This window comes from Protobothrops mucrosquamatus, unplaced genomic scaffold (genome assembly GCF_001527695.2).
Source record: "Protobothrops mucrosquamatus isolate PMUCROS unplaced genomic scaffold, P.Mucros_1.0 scaffold1240, whole genome shotgun sequence".
In the NCBI taxonomy this organism is placed as follows: Eukaryota; Metazoa; Chordata; class Lepidosauria; order Squamata; family Viperidae; genus Protobothrops; species Protobothrops mucrosquamatus.
Genome location: NW_015387447.1, coordinates 169,758 through 195,969, shown reverse-complemented (window position 1 = coordinate 195,969; position 26,212 = coordinate 169,758). Strand labels below are relative to the sequence as shown.

Below are 26,212 nucleotides of genomic sequence, written 5' to 3'. Positions count from 1 at the left end.
GGTCCTCCTTTTACCAACCTCGGAAGAATGGAAGGCTGAGTCAACTTTGAGCCAGTAAGAATCAAACTGCTGCAGTCAGAGGAATTAGCCTGCAATACTGCATTCTAACCACTGCGCCACCATGTCTAAAATGCAGAGTTCAGAACTAGTTGCAATGCGTCTAGGTCAGTGTTTCTCAACCTTGACAATTTTAAGGCATGTGGACTTCAACTCCCAGAATTCCACAGCTAGCATTGCTGGCTGTGGAATTCTGGGAGTTGAAGTCCACATGCCTTAAAATTGTCAAGGTTGAGAAACACTGGTCTAGGTGCAGCGCGACTCACCCAAAAAGCAGAATGTCTTCTCCTGATCTTACAAAAATTTCTTATTATTAAAAGAATATGAGGTTTTGAGTTAAAATAACATTCTAACTATTGGAAAAGGTCAATAACTAATTTCTACCAAACCTGTTTAATAATGCGTCAAATATACAACTACAAGACTGTTTTTAAAAATTTAGTTTATATTACATATTACAGCAGTCATCTTGCATTTATGTAGGTTTGATTCATAAGGTGAACTTGAAAATTTCAAGCATTACAGTGAAAATGTCTATTTAATAGTCAGGGATCTTATATAAGAGTCCCCCCCATCTGAGCAGATACAAGTCTTATGCTCCCATATAAATAAAGGAATGAAGATTATCATGAACAAAATGCACCAATGTTACCTAGTTTGGGTAATTAAATGTCTGCAAGAAAACAATTAAACTCAGAGAATTCCAAGTGAGAACTACATGCATATTTTTAGATTGATGTACCATGTAGTAAGTGAATGAATTACTGAATAAAAATAAAAAAACTGATCTGCTAATCTAAATTTTAAAAAATCCATTATGTCATTCATAAGCTTTTTGTGGACTATCCAATTGTCAAATATTCTAGACTCTCCTACCAACTGCAGGCCCTTAACCAGCAGCAAAATGAAGAGAAATCTGCAACGTTGTATCCCCCTTTCTCTCTATTTTACATTTCATAGAATTGGAGGAAATATTTTTAGATCTATATCTGTTTGTCTGTTTGTTTGGGGGTTTTTTTTATTTGTATGCTATCCCTCTCACCTACATGTGACTCTAGGCAGCTTATAAATATTAAAGGCCAATAAAAAATTGAAGCAATAAATACTTACAATAATAGTAATAATTTACAATTAAAAAGATGGGAAGGAAGGGAACAGAATGATCTATATTACTACTCAAGTTAGAGATGTAGTAATTTGCTTTCTTGATTTTTAATAAGGAGATACAGCATGCATAACAGAAGGTTGGCAAAAAATAAGAGAAGAAATAAGATTTCTTATTTCTACCGTAGATAGTGGTCCACTTAGTGGTCTCTAAGCGATGTGATCCTGTGACATCTCATGTTACAACCACATCACTTAGTGATTGAAGTTCTAGTCCCAATTGGGTTGTAATTCAGGGAATATCTGTATTGTTGTCGTTGTCATCATCATCATCATCATCATCATCATCATCATCATCATCACCATCATCATTTTAATTGCATTCTGCCTTTCTGCCTAAAGGGATAGATAATTGATGACTTGGGTTTTTTAGTTCCCAAACTCAGCAATGGTGGAACTACTGTATTCTGTGAGTTTTTTTTTTAAAAAAATCAATTTTGATTCTTACCTTTTTGTTCTTTTCTAAATTTTTGGGCTCAGAATCTGTGAGAATTCCACAGAGCACTCCAATTTGAATTATTCCTATGCACTTTTCTCAGCTGTAGAATAAGCCAAATTGCTCATGAATTTTATTTAGATTTCAAGAGCAAAATGCTACATTTACTAATTCTAGGTTATGACATACTGCCAAGGATTCAAAGTACCTTGTATATGGATGACAGAATGGGTCTTACTGAAAATAAGAGCACTCTTTGAAATCTTGAAATATAATATCTAATTTCATAAACAGTACATGGTGAATGAGACAAAAGAAGTATAATAATATATAAACAATGAGAGTTTTGTATTTTTGTTTTATAGCAACTTAGGGAGAGAAAATTATGTTTTGCAACAAATGTATTAATATATTATAATAAACTACATCTCCTTTCATTGTACCATGAAAAAATCCTAATAATAATAATAATAATAATAATAATAATAATAATAATAATAATAATAATAATAATAATAATAATAATAATAATAATAAAGTTGGAAGGGACCTTGGAGGTCATCGAGTCCAACCCCCTGCTCAGGTAGGAACCCTACACCATTTCGGACAAATGGCTGTCCAGTCTCTTCTTAAAAACTTCCAGTGTTGGAGCATTCACCGCTTCTGGAGGCAGGTTGTTCCATTGGTTAATTGTTCCACAGTTAAAAGCTGAATATTCAATGTCCTAATGACTAAGCATATTATGTGAATTTTCACTGATCTATAGCAGGAATTTATATTTTAAGTTATGCGGGTCATTAATTTATTGCTAGACTAGGAGGTTGTGTAAACATAAGACTCATGCAGCCTTAACAGTGACAGCTTTTTAAAGATGGCAATATGAATTAAGGAAAATGCTGAATCCAGTTACTAACTGGATGTATTACACCACGTTGAAAAACATTTTTTACATTTTGGACTTCACTATAGTTATTCAGCTTCAGAAATCCCATAATTTATATTGCTTAACATTTATAAATATTAAAAGAAGAAGTGGAAGATAAAACTTGGTACGCTACATTTTCCAAGTAAATGTAAGTGTGATTTCACTAGCTAGATGTATTATTTTAACTGCTTTAAATATTTATTTGGTCAGGGAAGGGTGTGTTTTCTCAAGTGGCATTTCACAGCAAAAAATGATAATTAATTTTAGATTTGTGGGCTCCTTCTTTTATTTTAGGTGGCTGACAAAAACTGGTCAATTAAATCCTTCTGAAAATTTCTTGCAGTAATTAAAATTGCCTTCCAAAGCCAGAATTTGACATTTCTTTGAAATTAACCAAAAGGTTACACCATATGGCATGACAAATTGTTACTAAGGAAAAGTATAAAGTTCTAAGCCCTTTCTCTCAATTATTTGGATGGACAGGAAAGAGCATTCTGTATATATCAAAAAGCTCACTGTGGCTGTCTGTGTCATGTGTACAAAGGGCTAAAAATGGTTTAATTTCCATAGACAAGCAGTCAATGTATCCAGATACATAATTTGTATTCCAATTTGTATAAAAAACAGGAGATAGACATATCTAGAATAGACAAATATCTTTTAAGACAGCAGTTGCCTAAATTATCACAGACCCAGAGACAACTTATGAATGACCTAACAACTACTTTCGAGATATCAGAACCTATTAAAAAAATGAAATCAGGTAAAGCTTCAGGCCCAGATGGCCTTATAAGCCAATATTATAAGTGTTTTAAGGATGAACTTCTTCAGCCACTAAAGGATATAAGAATGAAATAGTACAGGGAAGAGAGATACCCCAAATGTGGAAGAAAGCAAATATTGTGTTGTTACCGAAGGAGGGTCAAGATATCACCAAGCCAAAGAATTACAGACCAATTTCATTATTAAATAAAGACTATAAACTCTTCGCTGCACTTTTGGCAGAAAGACTAAACAAGACCTTACAAGAATATATACATGAAGACCAATCTAGCTTTCTGCCAAAAAAGGCAGCTAAGGGATAATGTGAGGATTGTCTTGAACATTACTAAATACTTACAATATCATAATGAGAAACAGGCAGCTCTAATATTTTTTAGATGCAGAGAAGGCCTTTGACAATTTAAATTGGATTTTTGTTTAAAGTGTTGGAAGAAAAAGATTTTGGAGAGAATTTTATTCAAGAAGTTAAAGCTGTCATAACAAACAAAAATTGTCATTAATGGTGACTTAACTAATTCAAGTAAAATTCAAAAGGGCACAAGACAAGGATGCCCCTTGTCTTCTCTGCTGTTTATCTTGGTGTTGGAAGTTTTGAATAGAGATATTAGGCAAGATGAGAAAATAATGGTTATAAACATCAAGAAAGCAGCTTATAAATTGAGGGCATTTGCTGATGATCTGGTTATATTCCTGCAAGATCCAAAAATAATATAGAATATTTGATGAGGAAGTTAAATGAGTTTGGGGGTTTGGCAGGTTTTAAAATAAATAAACAGAAAATAACAATGCTGACTAAGAATATGTCATCTCAGGATAATGATACATTGATTAAAAAGTCAGGTTTTAAGATTGAGAAAAAGATGAACTATTTGGGGGTTATGATGACAAACACGAATATAAAATTGTTTCAAAACAACTATGTGCCTCTTTGGAATGATATTAAAAAGAACTTACAAAATGGGACAAACTGCATTTATCACTATTGGGTAGAATCTCTGTAATTAAGATGAATGTTTTACCAAAGATGCTTTTTCTGTTCCAGATATTACCAATACTTGCAACTGATACCAGATCTGAAATTGTACCTTGATGCATGCTGTCTGGCCTGGCTAAAAGAGTGGGTGAATCTCCAGAACAAGAGGCTACTTGATTTAGAAGACCATGAATTAAGGTTTGGATGGCACAGTTATTTATGGTACGATAAAGTTAAAGTTAATGTTGATTTTAACAATCACTTCGCTAGAAGTGCCATACTAAGAGTTTGTAATAAATAGAAAACAAGGTTTTCCACTAAGTTGCCTCTTTTGGTGTCCCCCCAGGAAGCTTTTTTTAGAAAAGAAATGATGGCGAAGCCGGCCTGGTGGACTTATGGTAAAATAATACTTATTAACTCTGGTGACCTGTCCTCAAGTCAAGGGAAGACTTAGAATCTGAGGGCTATGTTTATCATTCATTTACCTATCAACAACTGAAAGAAAGATTCAAATTAGATAAAAAGAGTTATTGGTTTGACTTTGTTAAAAATGAACTGGAAATCTTACTGTGTAGTAGTGATGAACATATTATTGCTAAGGTTTATAAAATGTTATCGAAACTGAACTTGGAAAGTGAACATGTAAAACATTGTATGATTCAGGAACTTTGGATATAATGTGATGCTTGAACAATGGGAGAATATGTGGTCGAAAAGCTTAAAATTCACATTAAATTATAAAAGATGATGTACTGCTGGTATTTTTATAAGATGATGTACTGCTGGTATTTAACACCAGATATTTAAAATTTATAAAGGTATTTCAAATGAATGTTGGAAATGTAAGTGTAAAGTAGGGACCTTTTATCATTTATGGTGGACATGTGATAAAGCAAAGAAATATTGGAGTAGTATTTATATTCTAATACAGAAAATTCTTAAAGTAAAGATAAAGATGAAACCAGAAACTTTTCTTTTTGGCTTAAATGGAAAAAGACTTGGAAAATTTTTTTGGAACTTTGATCTTATATATGTTGATGGCAGCAACAAAAATGGAAGGATGTCGCAATTCCCACCATGGATGAATGGCTACAGAAGCTGATGGAGTTGGCAGAGATGGCTAAATTGACCTTTTTGATTAAAGAAAAGAATATAAGTATTTTTGTTTCTACTTGGAGACCGCTTCTGGACTTTGTACTTGAGGTGGGAAAAAAAGAAACTTTGATTTTGGGGTTTACTGATTAGATTGATTTCTTGTTATAGAAATGGCTAGTTTATACTATTATAGTAAAGTAAAAAGTCAAGGTTCGATGTTAATGCTTTATTCTACTGCAACAGAGGAAGTCGGAAGTCAATGCCTTCTCTTTTCTTTTTCCCTTCTCTCCCTCACTTCTCTTTCCCTTTTCCCTCCCCACTGTGTCCTACTATTTGCTTTTGTATTTTATTCTATAATCTAATCAAATGTTACAAATATTTAAAAAATGTATCTAGATTTGGATGGGATCTGAATTGAGAAATAAACTTATACCCTGTTTTAATAAAAGAGAAATGACACATTAGTTTGATGCTTATGCTGAAATGACACTTTTATCTATTCACAACTAAACCAGATAGTTATGGCAACCAATTTCCCCATTCCCCGCATCCTCTCACTTATTCTATGCATCTAAGAAAAAAACATTATCCACCTGGCTCTTAGGCTTCATAGAACTTCTAACATATATCTTTTAATTCATAAAAACCACATGCAATCTCTTTGTGGTAGAAAGGGCCTTAAGACAATTAGGTACAAAGACGCAGCTGCCTGGGAAGCCCCAACCGCACAATGCAAAACTGCAGTGCCCTAAAAGCCCCAGCTGTGCAGTGGAAAGCCGCACGACCCCAAGAAGTTCCAGCCACCCCAATTGTAATGCCCTGGGAAATCTCAGCTGCCCCATCCCAGTCACAATCGTCCTCACCACCCTGCACTCCAAGGTCCCTGCCACCTTCGCCATCTTCTTTCTCCCACTACTGAGGAGGTCTGCCTGCCCTGGCCCTTTGCAAGGCAGCAGCTGGCCACATGAGGTCATCTTCCCCAGGTCTCATGAAGAAACTGCATGCATGAGCTTGGGAAGAAAGCCTGGTTTGCATGCCTGGTCAGCAGTAGAAGCAAGAAGATAGCAAACGTCAGTTAGAGCAGCAGGGGCCAAGGACTGCAGAGGGCCAAAAGGAGACAGATGGGGGAGGGAAAAGGTGGCTGTGGGCAGTTGCAGCACCTCTACAGTCATAAGTGCAAGTGGGCTGGCAAGTACCTGAATTTTGATCTTGGGTCTACAGACCTTTGCAATGGCCATAACTTTGGGAACCCGTTTTAAGTCCCTTAATTCAGCACCATTGTAATTTTGGGTGGCCTCTGAACAAATGGTCATCAGTCAAGGACTACCTGTATTTAAACGTTTATATGCTTTGAAATTTCACTACTGTAAAACAGTCCAGAGGGCAGAGGAAATGTCCTTTAGTAAATGTCTCAAAGAAGCTCCTCCTTAGTTCATACAAAGACAAAGGGAGGGGAGTGGGAAGCATGTTCAGACTTGCAAGATTCTGTAACTAAAGCTTTACAATAAAAGTAGTACTGACCTGCATGGCATTGGTTTCCTTGTCTGGTTTACAGTAAAGAATGGATATGCAGCTGTTAAGCAGCTGTTCGCCAAGCTTCCCATCAGGGACTATCTAACTGTCTAAGGCTGTCCTCTCCTTCAACTTAAAGAACAGAACAATATGTAGGGAGAAATGTCAGAGAATAAACTGACTTCAAAATCAAGGTAGAAAAGTTCGGGTGGGTGCTCACTTTTTGTTTTTGCAAAATGGAACTGCAGTGTCCTAAACTCAGCCACAACTTTTTGGAGATATCAGGGGCTATTCCACACACTTTAGGGGAATGTGGGAGGGGAAGGGAGATGCAAATGAGGAAAGCAGCTTTGTACTGAACCAATGCAAGCTCCTTCCCTTTCAAACATAAACCATGGCATCACACACATGTACAAAAACAGCAGAGATTCAGTAATTTTAACCACAGTATAGTGGTGGATCTTGCAGGTACTTTTGATGGAGGGCCAGTGATGAAGGTGTGTGGCACACAGCTATAATTACTAATACAATGAAAATTACAGGCTTCGTTACCCCATTTAGCCCTTGGTCACTGTTTGAAATACAAACAAATGTATACAGTAATAGGTCAAATAGATCACCAGAAAAATCCAACAATTGAATCCCATTATAGGGATTCATCTTTTTTTACTTTTTTCCTTCTATCTTTTCTTCTCTTAGGATTTAAAAATGTTTCTACTTTGGGCCTTTGAGGCTTTTGGCTGACTATTCAAGAGAAGAAACATGTTCTTACTTTAAACTTGTTATTTTTTCAGTTTTAATCCTGTTGACAAGTTTCCCCTGAGTCAGTCTTTTGGGACAGAATGCTTAGCCTTCTGAGCATGTCTGAATAGATTTAGGCTTCTCTCCACCAACATAATTTTTGAACTTCTCCGCTTCTATATGGCACTCTGATTTTTATTAATCTTACTTTCTACTTGAAGGGCTCAGAATTCATTATTTAATTTTTGTTTTAGCATTTTCCTCATTTTCTTTTCATAGATTATTTCCAGGACATTAGATTTGTTTCTAGACTTTCAGATTGCTGTCTTCTATTTTTCATCCAAATATGGAAGAACCTGTCCCCGGAATCTCTGCTCCTTATTAAACATCTATAAAGATTTCCTTTCTTGTTGTAATATTTGGACTTAATTGCTATATAGTTGAAAATCTTAGAAACTGTCTTTAATTAACTTGGCTAATAGGAGTTCAGGTGAGGCTAGAATCACATAATTAACTGCTAACTTGGCCAAAGGGGTTTTTTTTTTTGCAATAATTTCATGTAATGAATACAGGTTTTGTCTTTCTTTTCTAGCAGATTTCACTAAAAATGAAAGTGAATTAAATTTTATATATTGTAAGTTCTGGATGTTACAGTGACCCCATCTTGTGGTCTACATCCATAATTGTACTATCCCTGTAATTATTTCTTTGCATGATTAGAATTGTTTCACATTCTAATCATGCATATTCTTCTGAATTTTATTTTTCCTAAAATGGGTGCATCTAGCGGTGTGCAGGAGAGCATTATTGTGAACCAACACCACACTGGAACTGGTGCCATAGAAAATCCCGCTAAATGTGAAGATGCCAAAGGAGTACTGCTAGTGAAGTTCATGGAGCGTGGTTCAACCATCAATTCAGAAGTCTACTGTGAAACGTTAGGAAAACTCAGATGAGCCATCCATAACAAGTGTCGAGGCATGCTGACTTCCTGTGTGGTGTTGGTTCACGATAATGCTCGCATGCACACCGCTAGACAAACCCAAGAACTTCTGAAGCAGTTCCGTTGGGATGTTTTTGATCACACACACCCCATAGCCCAGATTTGGCACCAAATAACTACTACTAAAGATTTTCAAACCTTGTAAGACGTTATGACAAGTGCCTCAATTTGAATGGTGAGTATGTCAAAGTAATGTAATGTGGTAATTTTCTAATGTGTACAATAAATGTTCTGTATCTGTGAGCTTCTGTCACTGATAACCAAATTGAAGTTTATTTCCGAACTGCCCTCATATTATCAATGTCCTTTGGAGGACTCCAGACAGAGGTGGACTGTCTGGATTTCTCAGTGGCTTTCGACTATAATATCCTTCTGGATTGGTTTTGGGAATTGGGAAAAGGACGCACTGTATTATGGTGGTTATCATTCTTACTCCATGGCAAGTTCCAGTCAGTGTTGGTAGGAGAGGAAAGGTTGATCTAATGTAGATGATATAATTACAATAAGAGTCAGTTTGGTACAGTGATTAAGACATCAGGCCACAAACTGAGATTATCAGTCACCTTAGACACAAAGCCAACTTGGATTAATCACTTGCTCTCAGCCCTAGAAAACAGGCAATGGCAAATCACTTCTGAAAAATCCTTTCCAAGAAAGCTGCAAGCAGTCCAAGCAGTCTCTGAGAACTAGACACAACTGAATGCAATATTTTACAATCAAGATTAGGAACGGGTTGAAAGTTTACAGACAACCATGAATATGTTTGAGAATGGGCAAAGAAAATTTAAAAGTTTGATTTATCAACTTCAGTGCATTGCTCATGTGGAAGATCGCTTTCTGTCCTAAGAAGGTCAACACAATTCCAATCCTGATATCTTTAGACATTATGGCCTTTGGGGTTTGGCAGATTTAGAATGATTTTACTGATTCTATTATTTTTATGTTTGTTATTGTTCAGATGTATTTATTTACTTGGTTATCTTCCTGTATGAAACAGGTTTAGTATCTTCCTCTGTAAATTTTTTAGCAGAATATATATTTCTCTTATTAGGGCCAAGAAACCAAACATCAGAAATATTTGCCCTTTCAGAGAGAAAAGAACATGAATACATTTCATTACTGTCACGCTGTGTTGAGAAAACAGAAGTTATCCAGAAGGGTCTATTTTTTTAACCTGCATGCAGCATTTAAAATGACAATTACAAGGCCAATATGCATTAATTGGCTTCCATTTAAAGAAGACTGCAAGGTTCCTCTCTGAAGATAATAAATACACCAACATTTCCATCACCAGCATTTTGAGAATTAGTAAGAAAGATAGAGGACTTTAAGAATAACCTATCACTTCAGGGCCTGAGTTCTAAATAATTAATTTGCACAAAATATACTACATTAAAATACAATTAAACCAACCAAAGGCAGCGTATGCAGACCTGAAAACAAGTTTTCACACTTGACTAGACTATCAAATGCATTTCCTGACATGTATACTGAATTTCATTTTCTTCTCTTTTGTTTCTCATTATTTTCTTTGGCACTCTTGCTGATCAAAGAGGTTTGCTGAAAATGGTGTTGTCTTATTTTTCCTGCTGGGACTTTGCAGGTATTCTTTATACTATAATCTAATTCCATAAACAAAGGATTAGCTCCTCAATGCTGGATTAGGCAAATAGGAAGCAGCAAGGAAGGAGAATACCATTATCCAATCGCACAGTAAAAAACCTAAAAAAACCCCATAGAACTGAACAGTCCTTGTTTAAAATTTTACTTTTTAAACTGGATTCACCAGAAATGTCCTTCTTTACTGTGATTCAGAAGGATGAATGTTTATAGAATAACAATCAAACCTCTTTCACAAGATTTTCATTCTTAATTTTGACCTCACCCTTAATACAATACTCTACAAAACCTTTTATTTTATTTATTTTTTATATGTTTTCTGATTCAGACATTCAGATATTTAAAGGAAACTCACTTGCAAGAAACTTTCGTTCGGTCAGCCACCATGGTCCACTGCTGCTGATTTGTAGAAACTTCAATGTAATAGCTGTAACTCCTGTCATCACAATCCCAGAGGAGTAACCTGAAGGGCAGGTAAAGAATTCAAAGGTCACCTCTATATGGAATTTTGTATTAATAATTGAGTTTTTAATATTTGCCATAAATAACATGTATTACTTAGCTTTAAATGTTCAAGAGCAAAAAATTTAAATATACAAGTAAGCCTTTCAAATACTAGGGATATGTTTTCGATAATTTGGCTTTCTAAAGTTATCCTGCTTCAGATTTCCTAGCACATAGTAATTCTGAAAAAAAAAAATTAAGCTACTGTGCATCGAATTTATCTTTTATCTATTTGTGGGGATTAGTAAGAGATACTTTAAATTGAAGCCACCTTGTTTCTTGGAAGCATTTTTATGAAGATGGCCCTGAGATCTTCTCAGAATTCCAAATACTGTTATGTTCCCAGTCCCCAAAGGTAAGTAATTTGATACTTTTCTTCTAGGAAAAAAAGAGTGGCTAACATATCCATTGTGATGCACAAGTTTTGTGACTACTGGGACATATAGATCTTGGAAATAATAAATAGCAACTTTAAAGCTATCAAAATTATTAACCGTAACAGCTTTCATAGTTTAGTTTATTAGATATGCTAGAACATCCTTCCATAATCTCTTCGAATTTCCTATTTTTTAAGTTTAGAGAACAATGATTGCTTGAATAAATGGACAACTGACGTTTAATAAGTAAATATTAATTAAAACCTATGAAAAAAGATATTATTTGCACTGGCAGTTATAACAATCTTCTTAGACTATTTATATTTTATATAAATCACCTCCTCCCTGTTAGAGTCTCCTTGTTTGTTTACAACTGCTGGAAAAAGTATTGCTTCTACAAAATTATTTCATTCTTCACTAACAGCTATCTTAAATGCCTTGTTTTAATGCTGAAGGATTGTTGTAAAAGTTGGTGCTCTCTTTGTTTTAGGAAAGAAACTTATTCGTTTGAAAGAAAATAACCACTGATTTAGAACTGGGCTTATTATAAAAATATTAAATATGATATAGGAATAAGAAAAGGCTTCATTCTTCAGATCTGTACATCTTTTAATATTGATTAGGCTGATATACTGGGCAAACAAGATTTCTAAAACTTACTGTAGAGCCCTCTATAGAAACCTAGGGTGTTGTTAATAAATAATTTCAAGACCAAAATAAAAGAACTCTGAAAAAAAGAGACTTTCAATTCTCATTAAGTGATGAGTTTCTGCAAATTAAAATTTCAGAGCTGATTCCATTAAAACTCCCCAAAGCAGCATTCCACATTTGGTTAGGAGAAACATCCAGCTATGTAAAATTCTGCTTTCTCTCTCACTGGCTTTTTGTTTAGCACAGATGTCTTTTGGTTGCTCTAAGCAAAGCTGTAGCTAACTTGCTTATTAAAAAATCTGTCAACTTAAGGACAGAATCTCGAATGTGTGTTGAGCTTATAAACATAGCTGCAAATCAATGCAGAGGTTTTAATTATGGGATAAATCTTTTGAAGAATTTCAAGTACTGAAACAAAAACATGTAAAAAAAGGAAATAATCTAATTAGATTTTCCAGTGAAATCATTTTTTATAACTGGGGACACTGCAGTTTCCTTGATTCAAATTGTCAGAGTAACAGGAATTAATATAAAAAATCAATTATTTTGAATTGTACATCAGTAGGTAATACAATTTTGGCTGCTTAATAGCTTAACTAAAAACCAACTTAGCAGGGGAGGGTCTCAGAACAAAAAGATTATGGATATATGGTACATTTATGTAAAGAGCAGAATGGTTGATCATTACAGAATATTTATCCAGTGTTAACAAATGATAATGTATGCCAAGCTTAAGGCTATTTTAGTTTCTTGGAAGTATGCCCAATTGTGTAAAACTATAAATATTCAGTCAGGTAAAAATGCAATTTATTCCCAAAATGTCATGATAAGTATAAAGTGTCTTGTAACAGGTTAAAAATTACTGATTTATTATAGCCTAAATTTTTGTGAAGAAGGAGAATAAATGTTTTCCTCAGTTGGCAGGTGTGTATATGCATGGGTTAAGCTTAGAGAGCAATAAAAGACTCCACACATGGTTAAAAATGAATAATTTCTAAAACATAAATGGATAAAATGAATAAAATAGAATGCAAAATCTAACAATTCAATTAAATGTTAAATACAGGCTAAATAAATACATTAACTTTTCACAAGAGCAAAAATTAAACGAACACCTGCCTCTTTCAAAGGAATGTTGTGGTATATTAAACTATTTTTCTACAAATTTCTGAATGATATTATTCCTTCACTGATCAATATACATAATACTATCTATTTATTATGTTGAGCATCAGCCATTTTTGGTGGAAAGATGGAACATAGAGCTAATAAATGAATAAGGTACAACAGCTTTTGCCATTACATTTTAGACCTTCATACTCTCTGTGTATAGCTCTTATTTTTTCTTTCTTGCAAAATAAACTAACATGGCTACTCCTCTGACTCTTTGCATTTTAAAGTGTTATTTCATGAAGAAGTAAAAGCACTACATAATTCCACCATCTTTGATATCTCACAACAATTTAACATGCATTATTTGCCCTTTCAATCTATCACTATATAACTGTTTATTCTCCAATATACGTTGTTCTACCCAGTGGCTAAATTTCTGAAAACTTAAAAGGCTACCAATCTACAGTAATAAAGAACTTGAAAAAGCTAAGTTATAATGTGATGGATAGGCTAAGGTCAAAAGAAAATAAAAAGGGGGCAGGGGGATGTATTTCCACAGCATATTAGGAAATCCTCCTATAGAACAATGAATTGGTTTTTGTTAATCAGCTTGCTGGGGACACAGCATACTCAGCCAGCTAACTGTCATCAATACCTAGAATGTTAAACATTTGCATTCGTAGCAGCGGCCTTGTTCACATCTCATTAATTAAAATAAATAACAATGACTCTAATAAAAATGTGATTAACATCCACTCACATTTTAGAAAGCCTCTCTGAGCCTATTCCTTTAAGGCAAATCATGTATACCTGTTAAAAAAAGTGAAGCACAAGAGCTGTACCTTAAAAATGAGGGCAGTCATAAAATTAATCTTCCTTGGTTAATAATCCTAGTTCTATACTATGGTTTATTGAGCATAATATTTCTATCCCATCCTAAAGTATATATGTGATTGACTGAGAGTGTATTTGTGCATGACTGTTTGTATTCTTGATATTTTCCATCAAATTTGGCAATTCCATCCCTTTCTAATAATCTGCTAGACTCAATTTACCTTCAGATTGCATTTAAAAGTGTTACACATGTCAGAGGTTCCTGCTTTTAATAGTTTGCCTTTGGACCACTAATCCAGCAGGTTTGTCTATTTCTGGAACAAGAATTTTTATTTCTGTTCAATGTTGTCTAATTATTCTGAAGCGGCAAGTTGAGATGCACAGAAAATACCCTAGAATAATGTTTCTTGAACACCTGAGCATATAAATCTTTGCAACAACAACAAAGTTGGAAGGGACCTTGGAGGTCATCTAGTCCAACCCCCTGCTCAGGCAGGAAACCCTATACCATTTCAGACAAATGGCTGTTCAGTCTCTTCTTAAAAACTTCCAGTGTTGGAGCATTCACAGCTTCTGGAGGCAGATTGTTCCACTGATTAATTGTTCTAACTATCAGAAAATGTTTCCTTAGTTCTAAGTTGCTTCTCTCTTTGGTTAGTTTCCATCCATTGCTTCTTGTCCTGCCTTCAGGGGCTTTGGAGAATAGCTTGACTCCCTCTTCTTTGTGGCAGCCCCTGAGATATTGGAACACTGCTATCATGTCCCTCCTCGTCTTTCTCTTCATTAAACTAGACATACCCAATTCCAGCAACCGTTCCTTATATGTTTTAGCCTCCAGTCCCCTGATCATCTTTGTTGCTCTTCTCTGTACTCTTTCTAGAGTCTCAACATCTTTTTTACATCGTGGTGACCAAAACTGGATGCAATATTCCAAGTGTGGCCTTACCAAGGCATTGTAAAGTGGTATTAACACTTCACGTGATCTTGATTCTATCCCTCTGTTAATGCAGCCTAGCACTGTGTTGGCTTTTTTGGCAGCCGCAGCACACTGCTGGTTCATATTTAAGTGCTTGTCCACTAGGACTCCAGGATCCCTCTCACAGTTGCTACTATTGAGCAAGGTAGCATAAATTATATACTTTGATAAATTATATACTTTGTAAACTGCCTTTCCTTTCCTTTATGAATAATGATAAAAATCTCTAGGGTTCTCTATATCAAAGATGAAAATGCAACATTTTAATCTCCTACTGAAATCCTTTCTGAAATTTTATGTGCTAATTGTGCTTTAGTAAAGTGTGTCAGATTTCACACCAGGCCAGGCAATAAATCTTGACTCTCCAGATGTTTTATTTTCCATTCAGGTCATTGCTTATTAGCAGTAGTTCACAAACATGACAATGCTAGGTAAGTTGTTTTATCGCAGAACAACTTTATGTGCAGAAATCAAGCTTTATATATGTTTCCTCCAGAGTTTGAATTCAATTCAATTCTTTTCTTTTTGCTTTTACCAGTGGGTGAAATTAGGCCTTGAGATTAAGAGATGAGCTTTTTAGTATTGTAGAAAAATTCTGTTTAGCTGGAAAAAGATCACTAGTCCGTGCTTTATTAACTTCATACTTTATGTCACTAGAGGTTGTCTTCTCCCATTTCTCTCCATCAGATGCTTCTTTCCCTTCCTCTATCTGATCATGGATGGCTGGAGGGCATAGTGCCCTTTGTTTCTTCTTTTTTGGCTTAAGTTAATGAACTCTCTGTATGTTCTGGGCATTCTGCCTCTCTCTCTGTCTGAAGTGGAAAAGTCAGCAGAAATTGAGGGTATCTCTTCTGTCCTATTTCTCTGCCATGATTTTCCCTTCCATTCTAGGAGTCTCCATCTAACTGTCACTGCTTCTCTCTTGGTAGTTATTCAAATGTCTCCTCCTTCAATGCCCTCCTACTCCACAATGACAGAAATGTTAACAGGTGATGAATTCTGAGTATTCAGTCTGCCAGGTGATTTAGGCTTCTGACGGTCCTGAAAATGGAACTGCCAAAGTAGGTAAGAGGAATGTACATCATCTGCTATTTCCCATGAACAGCTTGTATCTGGGTACCCTTTCTGATGAATAGGATATTCCAATTTGCCTTTCCTGTACTGACAATCCAAAATATATTTCACTTCAAATTGTTTCTCTCCTTCAAGTTGGGAGGAAATGGTGGAGCAGAATTGCATAAGGAGATGTATCAGGAAGGAGCAGTAGAAAATGGAATTTACTTTCAGTGTGGCTGGAAGCTATAGATAAAAGGCTACAGTACTGATTTGAGTAGTTATGGAGAATGGTTCAATAAAGTTGGCTTCCAGATCTGTAGGGAGTTGTTTGAAGGGAATAAATCTGATAGAAACCCATATGCGGTCTCCAACAGCAGGAGGCATGGGGAGTTTCCTAGTAATAATGGTCAGCACAGCAAATATAGAAGTCTTTGACATGATCCAGCTGTTTCAGAAAATGCTAACAATTCTTGGAGAAAATGGGAGGCTTCTAAACTGTGGACAACTGGGAAGCATTTGGCAACTGGTTTAGATGGTTCCTGTAGGTCATCTGAAAGTCTGACATCTGAATAACAGTATGACTATATTATCAAAAGCAATTTAAGTTTAATGAAAAGATCCAGCCAACTGTCTCATCAGTTTACACAACAAAGATATTATTCTAAAGTAGTATTTGTTCCTTCATGTAACTGCATACAAGGGGCAGAGAACAGAATGAATTGTTACATCTTAAAGGTGAAATATAGTTTGGAAAAATGAGTTGTAAATTGTATGCTCCTATTAGATACATGATCGGATAAATGGTGGTTTTCAAAAATGCTCTTTAATAGATAAATTATTTTAGAATGGAGTCTAAAACGAGAGAAGCCTTTTTGGAAAAGAGGTGAATTACCACCAGAATGGCATTCAAGACTTTAATATGTGGTAGATCAGTGATAAAGTCCAAGGAAAATGTATGTCAAGATTGGAGTGGAGAGGATGCAATAGTTAAGCTGGGATAAAACAAAAAATAAGCTTTTGATAAGTTTTCCCATAATAAGTTATGGAAAAGAAGAGGATTTGTTTTAAATGCCCGGAAACATCTAGCTATCAGTGAAGAACTATAATACTACCTCCCTCAAGGAAGGAAGAACCTTGTTATGGTGTGGTTTTCCCTAATCACAAAGTGGTGGGAGAAATTAAGACGATGATTCTAGAAAGTCACCTCTGTGAGCCAACATATATGGGTTGTGCTGAATATGGATTTAGTTAGATGGGGAAGAATCTTTTTTTTTTTAGCTCCAAAATCTATGTGTTTAGAGCAGGGGAAGGAGTTTAGGCATTAATGGAGATCAGAGGAGGGCTATAAAATAAGTAATATTCTGCCTACTTGCTCTCTGGACTAGAAATGTACATCAAATTAAGAAAAGGACTATGCCCAACTGATTTGGTGCTGTAAATGATCCACCTTTCTGTTGCAGATGATCCAAATTCCTGAAATCAGTTCAGACCTTGATGGTATATCCCACTCCTTGGAGAATATTTCAGTTTATAGATTTGCTGGTGCAATCAAGAATCCATTGTTTTCTCAGTGATTATGAATCATCAAGGAGTTGAGGCTGTAAAGCAGTCCCAATCCACAATATTTCCACTATCATGCTTTACAACTGGGTTAAGGGTGTTTTGTTGGAGTGCAGTATTTTTTTTCCAGCAAACATGATATTATCATTAATGCAGAAATGTCATTACTGACACTTGAAAACGTCTATCTTGTACTGTAAGAAAAGCAGATCTGGCACCATTTCCAGGAGCTGAGAGACATAGCAAGTCTGGGATCAATGGCCACAATTACAAAAAAAAGTATGGCAAATCATCTGAATGATGTCATCTTTATGAACAGCATTTGGGTGACAGGCCACATCACTATTGTTTTTGAGTACACTATTGGCCAATTAACATTAAAAAAATCTTTCCTATATATTCCACAATATGGACTACAAATTCACAACATATAGCTATAGACATATATTTTCAGTGCCAAGCATTTGAAACATAAACATTATTTTGTCCTTCATTTATGTCAGTGCCTTTCATATCTTCACCATTCTAATATCAAACTACAGTATAAGAAACCAAAAGTAAAGAAAGCATAATTCCTTGCATTTTATTTTATTGTAAGGAAATGATTTTTTTTTCTTTATGCCTCTCTATCGCAGGTATACTATGGTGAAACTCTTTTGTTTTTTAAAAGATTATAATAACTTACACGTATAGAGAAATCCTAACTTCTTTTTTAGAGTTGAATATTTTGCAATAGTCACACATCTTTAAGAAACTTTCCATTTTCCTTCTCTAACAACTCTCAGCAACGCGTATATTTGTCTTTGACCTTATACCACAAATAGTGTTATTCTCCTCCAACCTGCCCCTCCCCACCAAAACTAAAAAAAACAAAAAAAACAATTAGAAGGGAGGTAGCAGTTGGTCAGAAATTGTATACTGAGTTTCATGGATACCCAAGAACTTTATTCTACTCTTTTTCTCATTTAACACATTAACATTTTATTTTATTCCCAGTGACTCATAGATAAATTTGAGGAGATAAATAAATAAATATTTCATCAGCTCAAGGCTATGCAGTTGTAAAAATCACACAGCAATATAAAACAAAACAAACTGGAAGCATTCTGATTCTGATGCTATTCTCAGCACAAAATAAATTGCCTGCCCTCAAGTTATGTCATTATTTTCATATCAAATGTGTGTATGTGCATATACAGACTGGTTTGCTTTCCAACTTAGGTTTTGTATGTTAAGAACACTATCAGTGCATGAAAATATGAACTTTTCACAGTAGCTATCAGGAGGTATGTATTCTCATTACTGAAACTATTTTTACATGAAAAAAGAAATCTTCTTACTGAATTGATCCAATCATGTATGGCTGCGCCAGCTGTACAACAATAGCACCACTGCCTAGCTGATGGCACGTATACCCAGAATCCCAGTCATAATTCTTTGTGTCTCCATTCAACAAAGCATTGCGGCTACGGCTCACGCCCTCAATCACGCTGGCGCAATCTGCAACTGTTGCAACATTCTCAGTTGGAACTGAAAATTAAAATACAAAAGAAATCAAAGGCAGGCACAGGCAACTCAGTTCCATCAGTTTCTCTATCTGGGGAAGAATAAAAATAAACAAAAATGTTACTAACACAGGAAAACACGGATACATTTCAGAGGCAAGATTAAAAATGAATGAGCAATGAGTGAACTGTATCAGTGAAGGCCAGAAATCTTTTAACTTCAAACTAGTTATACAAGAGAACATTCAGCAAACAAATATTTAGATGTATTGTAACAATTACTGTGGTTAACAAACTTGTTCCAAAATCCATAATCAAAAGTTGTTTCAAACAAGTGGATGAGGCTGAACAGACAGTGAAGGAGAGAAATAAAGAGACCAATAACCATCACAGCAGACAGGTAATAGACACTGCCACTGTGGTTGTTAAGCAGTCCCCCTCCTTCTATTACTTTCCAAGCATTTGAAGTAACATGAAATTTCTACTGAATCAAAGCATGCATTGTAGAGATAAAGCTGTATAAATTCTATTTGTGCAGCTTTTAGAAACAAAATTCAAGATCAGAAGTTGCAGCATAATTAATAATCTATTAACTCATCTTATTTTTTTTCATTTTCAATTGATGTTATATACCTGAATATTTTTTTTCAAATTTTTATTCTCCCCCTCTTTTTTGCATATATAAGACAAGGTGAGGAACGTACCAATACTTCCTCCTTTTTTCCTGACAACAGCAAACCTGTGAGCTGAATTGGCTGAGAGTGACTGGCTAGAGCAGTGGTTCTCAACCTTTTTAATGCCGCGACCCCCAACCGGTTGTAAGTCGAGGACTAAACCGGTTGTAAGTCGAGGACTAAACCGGTCGTAAGTCGAGGACTACCCAACCGGTCATAAGTCGAGGACTTTCCCTGCCTGGGAGTGCCGCGCATGCATGGTTCCGCCCCCTGCGCCGGCCGAGGCATAGCTGGCAAGCGGCAGAGACGGAGCAGGCCGACCACCAGCTGGCCCAGCTCAAGGGAGGTAAGGCACCCGCCGGAAAAGGGAAAAAAAATGGCGGACAGCCTTGCTTGGCGACCCCCGTGAAATGGACGATCGATCCCAAATGGGGTCGCAACCCATAGGTTGAGAACCGCTGGGCTAGAGAATGCCTAAGATGGCCTAGCACCAGTCTCCTGGCCTCTAGGCTGGCACCTTAACCACCACTCCAAACAGGCTTTCACATTAAGAGGATTTCACTCATAAATGAATTTAATTAATCAAACTTGATGAGGGGTGTTTTGATTCTAAGGTGTTCCTAAAACTTGTTTTCCTTGTTTAATTAGCCTCTCATCTATATGAAAACAAACTATATTTATTAAAAATGTTCTTTTGGACTATTTATGAGTAATATTGTCCATATTAATACATGCCAAGGAAAAGCTTGTTGCACTATTTTACACAACAGGATAGTAGAGATTAATCAAACAATTTCAGCACACAGAAGGTATCACGCTGTTTCAGTTCCCAAGGGAGGACTGCCACTCCCCATTTTGAATGTTCATTATTGTCTTTCATATCCATCTAATAAATGTATTAAAAACACCATCTGGAAGGGATGTCATTTCATGAAGCATTTCAGGTTTTTTTGGTTCCCTTGGCTTTTCCCTATGGTATTTCTGTCTCAATCTGTGTAACTTTGTTTATAAAAAGGCACTACCAGAAACAATACTGTCTTGCCTCTGAATTTTTTTTTTGTCCTTCAACTAAATATTACATGTAACACATGCTATAAGATGAAAAACAAAATATGAATTATATCTCTTATTTTTGTAGAACATAATATTTCTTCACAAACTGAATGTACCATTAGAATGAAAAACACTCCATATTAATCCAAATACACCGTAGAAGCAAACAAAATGCTTGTTTTAATGTTTTTTAAATTGTTTTATAATTTTAGAATTGTAAGCTGTCCAGGATCACTTGGTTGAGTTGAATAAATAATAAAAAAATCAAAAGAATAAAAATAGATAAAGCTGAATTAGCTAAACTTCATGTTATTCTTTCTGGATCTTATCAGGCAACAGGTGGCCAACAGACTGAATATATTGTGACACAGTAACATTTAAAATTAATGTCATTTTGAAGACATGACCTTAAAATTGTGTGTGTGTGTGTGTGAAATTTGGATTGCTGTTGCTATATATTTGGATTGCTATATATATACGTACACACATACACATGCACATAAATATATATCTTCAGTAATACCTAATGACAAATGAGCAAAAGGAAAAAAAATCAGACATACCGGTATATCTTTAGTTTTTTTCTAATTTGACAATAGTTTTTTAAAAAGTCAGAATATTTACTGAAATATCTTTTGCATTAATTGGATTTTGTTTGACTAAAATTTCTTATATTTATTTCAAAATAAATTAAGAAAATATTAATGTAAAACACACATTTTAGACAATGGCTAAACTATAAATTCCACGAGCTATCAAATGCTATGTTTTGTTCTGTCCACATTCTGATCCTTCTTCTATGCTTTACATGTGAACAGAAAAGCACAGGATTTCCCCCACAATGTCTGACAATTTTATGATGATAGTCTAAGCTGCTATCCTCAATATTTTAGGTTTATTCCTGCTTATGACAAAACAATTGGCATTATTTTGTTACATAATTAAAGATGGAAAATAATTACTGTGTTAAACTTTAGCACATTCTTTTATAGGAATTGGCAGAAATCGGAAATTCAAGAAATATTGATAACTGCTAAGTCAGAGATAATTCAATACTACTGGTTGTAATTGGATAGAACAATAAATGGAAAAAAGCAGAGATAATCATTCTTAAGAACTGACAGAGGAAGACCAATAATCACCCGGAGATAATGAAATCATTACAATGGAGAAGACATCATTATTAAATTGATACAGCATTCTAACATGAGCTAACATGGGATTGACTATCTAATACAAGATAATGGAAAAGAAAGCTGATATGGCACAGCAATTAAGACTACTGTTGATGTTTCCCTCTTCTGAGCTCAAGTTAGTTGTTAAGTAGAAGTGGAGGATTCTAGAATCATAGGAAAAATGATTTGGTAAATGCAACAATATAGGAGATAGGTTACCTGAATTTTACTAAGATGGTTTTACTGCCAATAATACATACTTCATACAACATCAATGCAGATTCTACACATGAAACCAATATGATTGGAATCAAATAGATTGCATAATACAAAATAAAAGGAGCAGTGCAATCCAGTTATTACTTTCAGGTGCATGAAGAGATCATAGGCTCTTAAGGTCAAATACATGGATTGAAGTTTAAAGAGAGTAGGTGTAGTAGTAAAGTACAGATAGTCCTTGGGTTATAACAGTTCATTGAATAACCATTCAAAATTACAACGGCACTGAAAAAAGTGACTTCTGAACGTTTTCCGCAGTTATGACCTTTGCAGCATCCCCATGGTCACATGATCAAAATTCAGATGTTTTGCAACTAGTTCATATTTATAACTGTTGCTGTCATGTAATCACTTTTTACGATCTTCTGACAAGCAAAGTCAATGGGGAAGCCATATTCACTTAACAATTGTTACTAACTGAACAACTCCAGTGATTCATTTAACAACTTTGACAAGAAATGTAGCAAAATGGGGCAAAACTCATTTAACAAATGTTTCACTTAACAACAGAAATGTTGGGCTCAACTGTAGTCATAAGTCGAGGACTACCTGTATGTCCTGGAAAACATGAAAGGGAACCATGAAAATATATGGAAATATATAAGGAAACCATGGAAATATATAAGGAGCATCATAGGAAAATAAAACCCTAATCCTAATTCAGAGATGAAAAAAATTGAGTGGCTTTTAAAACAGTTTACTATGATAGCATATGCACGCATGCACATGCACATACCCACAGAGAAGATGACTATGCTGAGCAACAAAAAGGGCATTTTGCCACTGAATCAAGACTTCCAGTTTCAAAAAAGAAGGATATGGAAAGCCAAGCAAGGATGTCAACAAATAAAGGAAAATAGCAATAAAATAAAATATTTTTAAAAAAAGATCAGAGGAATCATGGGACAACTCATAGCTAAGGCAGGGATACTCAAGAATAATTATGGAAGAAAACAGTGGCAAATGAAGAAGCTAAAGACAGAAGGAAAGACTACATGTAATCCCTTTACAAAAAGGATTATACATTTATAGAAACATTGAAAAGTAAAAGTACAAAAGGTAATAAATTAGCAAATAAATCAAATGTGAAAGTATCAGATGAAACATTCACCAAACTATTAAAAATTGTAGAAGATGCTATTCAAATATTAACAGCTCTTTGACAACAAACATGGAAGAAGACTGTATAATCCAGAATTTGGAAAAGATTAGTGTACACCTACAGTATATGGATGCAACAGAATGTGCCAGTAACAAACTCACTGCACTAATCTCTGTTGTAAGAAAAAAAAATGCAACCATGGACTGGAAAGACCTTTAAAAGGAGAAAAGAGAATTGGATGGCAACAGCTTCACACAGAGAAGACATTAAATCGGTCAAAGAATGCCTCACTAAGTGAAAGATAGACCAATATTTTACAACACCAATGTACGCTACTAAGAAATTGATTTGACTTTTTCATTCTGTTGGACATTTAAATGATTTCTATAATAACCACTGCTGAGCAAGAGAGAAATGAGCATTTACTGTATTCATTTTCTCCTTTTCCCAACATTTTAAACCATTTCTCCTAGACACAAAAAGATACACAAATGAAGCCTTAGTGATTCATAAATGCTACAAAAGTTTCCATAGAGGATGTCCAAGGACATTCCATTTGTTATATCCACTGTTTGGCTGCAACCATTATTCACTCTTCCATCTCTCAAGAGTACTAAGGAATAGTATAAAGAAGGGGGCATAATTTGGAGATAGGAAAAGAGATTTTCAGTTGTGCATATAACCATATAAACAACACTTTGCCTTCCAAAAATATCTAATAAACGATAAAGGATATTTTTAACAGTGCAGTTGGATAGGATCAAACATTTTAAATTATAAAAGTGATTCAATTGTTTCAAAGTCAACAACAGGTTTCTATTTTTTTTCCTAAAGCAAAGTACAGAGTACAGAGTTTAAATAAAATAAAGTACAGAGTTTAAATAAAATAAAATGAAGTTATTTGCCAATTTGTGGAAAAGTTTCTAACCACTATCTGTAGGCCATACATGTTTTATTGTGTTATGACTACAGGAAACAACTATACCAGAGTTTGCCAGAGATTTCCAGAATTTTGTAGAAAACATACTAACAATTGATCCCTGTGAATAGTCCTCAGTATTGTTGGAATTGGGTATGTCTAATTTAACGAAGAGGGGGGACATGATAGCAGTGTTCCAATATCTCAGGGGCTGCCACAAAGAAGAGGGAGTCAAGCTATTTTCCAAAGCGCCTAAAGGCAGGACAAGAAGCAATGGGTGGAAACTAACCAAAGAGAGAAGCAACCTAGAACTAAGGAGAAACTTCCTGACAGTTAGAACAATTAACCAGTGGAACAACCTGCCTCCAGAAGCGGCGAGTACTCCAACACTGGAAATTTTTAAGAAGAAACTGGACACCCATTTGTCCGAAACGGTATAGGGTTACCTACCTGAGCAGGGGGTTGGACTTGATGACCTCCAAGGTCCCTTCCAACTTTATTATTATTATTATTATTATTATTATTATTATTATTATTATTATTATTATTATTATTATTATTATTATTGTTATTATTCAGGCAAGATTTGCTACCTAAAGTGATACCATTTAAGGTAATACTAATTAAATGATCAATTTTTATTGTGAGATTTGCAGCTAACATTTGGCATTTACATGACACTGCTACAAAGACTCTATGGTTTTAGCCTCATTTCATAATTATTTCATATATACTCAAGGCCCACAGGTCATTTTTTCATTTCCTGCTGCTCTACCAATTCTGCTGCAATATACAATCCCAAAGGTGCTTTTTCACGAGGCAGCTGGACCTCCTCCTCCTTCTTTTGAAAGCAAGCAAGAAAGCAAGAAAGTCCAGTTGCCTCTTGAAAAAGCACCTTTGGGACAACCATGACCTGGATGACTGAGAATCTTCATAGGCATACAATATACAATGTTGCCAGTTTTGCATAGCAGCAGTCAAAATATGTCAGAAGATGACCTGTGTCATTCCTGACAAACCTAGCAGACAACTTTGTCTCCCAAAAAGTAGAGAAGGGAACTAGGGGATTAGCCATTTTGGACCTAATTCTCACTAACAGAGATAAAATGATAGAAGGTGTTGAAGGCACAGGAACCTTGGATGGAAGTGATCATGCAATATTGGAATTCAACATTATGGAAGCACAAGCAGTAGAACACAGTCAAACTAGAGGCTTGGACTTCAAGAGAGCTAATTTCAATAAACTTAGGGCTTGGGAAGGATTCCATGGATGAGAATCCTCAAGGGGAAAACAACTCAAGAAGCTTGGGAAATTTTGAAAAGTGAGATAATAAAAGCCTAGTCTAGCACAATACCAACAAAGAGGAAAAATTACAGCTCTCAAAAGAAACCAGCATGGCTGCATAAAGAACTCTCTGATAAATTGAAAGATTAAAAGGACAAGTATAGAAAGTGGAAAGAGGGGCACATAACTAAGTCAGAATATCAGCAAATAGCCTGAGCCTGCAAAGATGAAATGAGGAAAGCTAAGGCTCATAATAAACTAAGGGTTGTGACCAAAGTCAAAAATAACAAAAAATGCTTCTTTCAACATGTAAAAAACAAGAAAAAAGTGAAGGAAATAATTGGTCCATTAGTGGGTGAAAGTGGCAAGAAGGTGACAAGCAATAGGGAGAAAGCAGAACTATTTAACTCATATTTTGCATCTGTCTTTACACAAAAGGAAAAAACAGACCAACCTATCAAAAATAGTGCTATAAAAAACAGAATAGAAACACAAATTAAGATAGGCAAGAAAACGGTAAGTGAGCACATATCCAGCCTAGATGAGTTCTAATCACCAGGACCAGATGGATTATATCCCAAGGTTCTCAAGGAACTGGCAGATGTGATCTCAGAACCACTGAACTATATTTTTCAAAGATCCTGGAGCACTAGGGAACTACCAGAGGACTGGAAAAGAGCTGATGTAGTTCCCATCTTCAAAAAAGGAAAAAAAAATGGACCCAAGAAATTACAGACCTATCAGCCTGACCTCAATACCTGGGAAGATTCTGGAAAAGATAATCAAACAACGAATCAGCGAACACCTAGAGGCAAACCAAGTCATTACTAAAAGCCAACA

The 26,212-nt window shown here is 35.2% G+C and overlaps 1 protein-coding gene across 1 annotated transcript in view; it reads right to left on the bottom strand.

Moving 5' to 3' along the window:
* Nucleotides 1–26,212, bottom strand: part of BTBD9 (BTB domain containing 9) — a 132,278-nt gene that overhangs the window by 27,738 nt on the left and 78,328 nt on the right. The window contains exons 8-9 of the mRNA XM_015821058.1: nt 18,721–18,910; nt 10,665–10,772 (exon numbers count right to left, since the gene is read on the bottom strand). Of these exons, the coding sequence (XP_015676544.1) occupies nt 10,665–10,772; nt 18,721–18,910 (298 nt within the window). The remainder of the gene's footprint in view (nt 1–10,664; nt 10,773–18,720; nt 18,911–26,212) is intronic.